Here is a 2,533-nt window from a genome sequence, read left to right on the forward strand (position 1 = left end):
CTCCCCAGGTCACCCTGGAGGAGCATGGCACTCCCCAGGTCACCCTGGAGGAGCATGGCACTCTCCAGGTCACCCTGGAGGAGCATGGCACTCTCCAGCCCTGCTCTGAGTAAGGACTCGGGGATCAGGCCAAGCAGCAGCACAGAGCAGCCCAGCAGACAGCAGCCCTGCAGCAGGCTCATGCACATTCATCCGGATACTTCGCAACTCAAGACTCTGCATTTGGGAATCTTATTCTTCCAGTTTTACTTTCCCTTGACCCAGAATGAAGAAAATATCTGTGATGAAAGTGACTTTGTAATACCAAATGCCAAAGCTGCCATCATTCAGTGCTACACAAACAGTGACTTTCAGAGTTTCAGTGAACTTTGATATTTTTTGCTTCTTTAAAAGAAAGGAATGTGTAAGTGAAAACAAAACAAAGGAACAGTAACTCAAATGATGGCGAGCTTTAGGAGCTGCATTGTCTAAGGAACTGATTACGCTGCCCATGACAGCAACCGTCTTGAAATGCTGTTTAATTTTAACTCTAAATCAGACTCTGAATTGAACGGTCATATAAAATCAAAACCCAGCCCCCAACTGGTTTGACTGAATGTTTCAGGTCCACACTAGATTTTCAAGAGTCATTTATAGTACTTACCTTAAAAAAATGAGGGGGCTATATAAACATGTGAACCAATAGGCTTAAATAAATTACATTCACATTTGGTGTTGGGAGGTTTGGTATCAGTATACCTTTTGATTTGATAGTTAACAAAAGAACCTGAAATAATCTTTGTGAATTTATATTTCCCCTATTCTCAATTCTAAACAAAAACTCTAGATAAGACTAAATTACCAAACAGTCTTATCTTTTATAAACACACGCCATTATAAATGATGTGACTAAACGCTATTAAAAACAATTATTAAAAAAAAAAAAAGAATGGTATTCCGAAGATACAATCTTAGGAAACACAGAATAAAAAGTACGAGACCGGCACTAGCACAAGGTTTCCTGGAACTACCTATAAATGATTAGTATTATTTGTTCAAAAGGAGGACGGCAACACAAGCAGAGGATGAAGGCATCAAAGGAGAGAGCGACAGAGGAGGCTCTGACAAGGGGACCATTCTCCAGCTTTTATTTAAGAGGGAAAAAAACGGTGAAATAAATATTGGATCTGAACTAATACAGAGTAGGTTTTATAAAGCTTCTAGGTTCTCTAAGACCTTAGGTTCCAAAGACCTTTACTTCCAACTTACTGCACCAGTAGCAAAATGTCACCAAGGTTCCTAGTTAACTGCCATAGGAGCTGAACTACATAGAAATATTAGAGTCTTTATTCTTCCCAGGGAAATAACAGAGCATCAGTTCCTCCTCTTCAATAGCCAACTGAAGGCCTTTGGGGGCCAAAAGGTTATCAGGCTTGAAATCGCACACAGTCCTGCCAGGTGCCTCCAGGGAGCAGTGGGTGGCACTGAGGCCACTTCTGTACAGCATCCCTGCTCGAGAAAGCCTAAGTGTTTCCACTGTCAGTCACATGACCCTGAGTGACCGGACCCGTGGAGCTGACTCGCATGTGCGGCTGGGCAATTCCTCCATGCTAAGAGCTCCCTGAGGCTCAAGGGCACCTGTTTGGGGAGGCAATACTGGCCAGGAAGAGAGGTTAAGAACTGCGTCAATTATGTCCTCGGAAGGAGGAATCTCTTAGAATTCTATCTTAGAATAGCGCTATTGTTAGATGGCACTCCGTTCACCCGCATGAATTTAATAGTGTCCAACTCCTTATGAATTTTTGTCAGTGACTCTGTAAAATCAGAAAGAAAAAAACTCCGGACAAAGCAAACTCAGCCACACATCACTCAGCAGTGAGGTTCACTTGGTATGTACGGGTGCACTCATGGCCTCCCACGGTCACACTAGTGGCACTCCTTGGATGTGTTTGGAATGGGGTGCTGACTGTGACAGACACCCCCCCCCCCACCCTGCCATGGTTCCTCTACTTTCTCTCTTCATCTTTCAACCATTGAAACAGAGTAATACCCTTTAAGTGCTGTATCAGTGATGTGGACAACAGGTTCTTTTTAGAAAGAAAAGTCTTACACATTTATTTAAGACGCCCTTGGTAGGGAGGGATATGTTGTAAGCTGCTGTAAGGCACTGCTACAAGCTCCTTATAGGAGAGATGTGTATTATTGCCCATTTCACAGATGGTTAATTCAGGCACAAAGCAGTTCAAGGACTGAGTTGGGAATGAAGCCAGGCATGTTCTCCACTCTAACTGATGCCAGTTTGCCCACCATTCACAGACTTCGATTTACCAAGAGGTGACCTTGACCTCCATAACGAAAATGGATGGTTACTTCTGCTTAATGAAAGAGCTAATTCCCCAGCATCGATAAGTTTGTATCAAGAGTGGTTAGTAGGTTAACAACTACAGGCCCATATTAGAGAAAAGCACAAACTTAAGAAAGGGGGAGAAGGAGATTTGTTAAGTTCCCCCCAATGGGTATGATGGAGTGATATATGGCCCACCTTCTATACGAT

At 43.2% G+C, this 2,533-nt stretch overlaps 2 protein-coding genes across 5 annotated transcripts in view; one reads left to right on the forward strand and one right to left on the reverse strand.

Annotated features, from left to right (window-relative positions):
• LOC111727654 (SOSS complex subunit C-like) overlaps positions 1-391 on the forward strand; it is a 984-nt gene extending 593 nt beyond the window's left edge. The window contains exon 3 of one of the 2 annotated variants that reach the window (XM_023517657.1): positions 166-391. In XM_023517657.1, the coding sequence (XP_023373425.1) occupies positions 166-372 (207 nt within the window). In that variant the 3' untranslated portion in view covers positions 373-391. Of the gene's footprint in view, positions 1-114 lie in introns of both variants that reach the window. The other variant, XM_023517658.1, reaches the window with a different exon arrangement.
• SIPA1L2 (signal induced proliferation associated 1 like 2) overlaps positions 1-2,533 on the reverse strand; it is a 234,625-nt gene that overhangs the window by 114,717 nt on the left and 117,375 nt on the right. The gene's annotated exons all lie outside the window — the stretch shown is intronic.

The sequence above is a fragment of the Otolemur garnettii genome, unplaced genomic scaffold (assembly GCF_000181295.1).
Source record: "Otolemur garnettii isolate 467f Iridium unplaced genomic scaffold, OtoGar3 scaffold00116, whole genome shotgun sequence".
Taxonomy (NCBI): domain Eukaryota; kingdom Metazoa; phylum Chordata; class Mammalia; order Primates; family Galagidae; genus Otolemur; species Otolemur garnettii.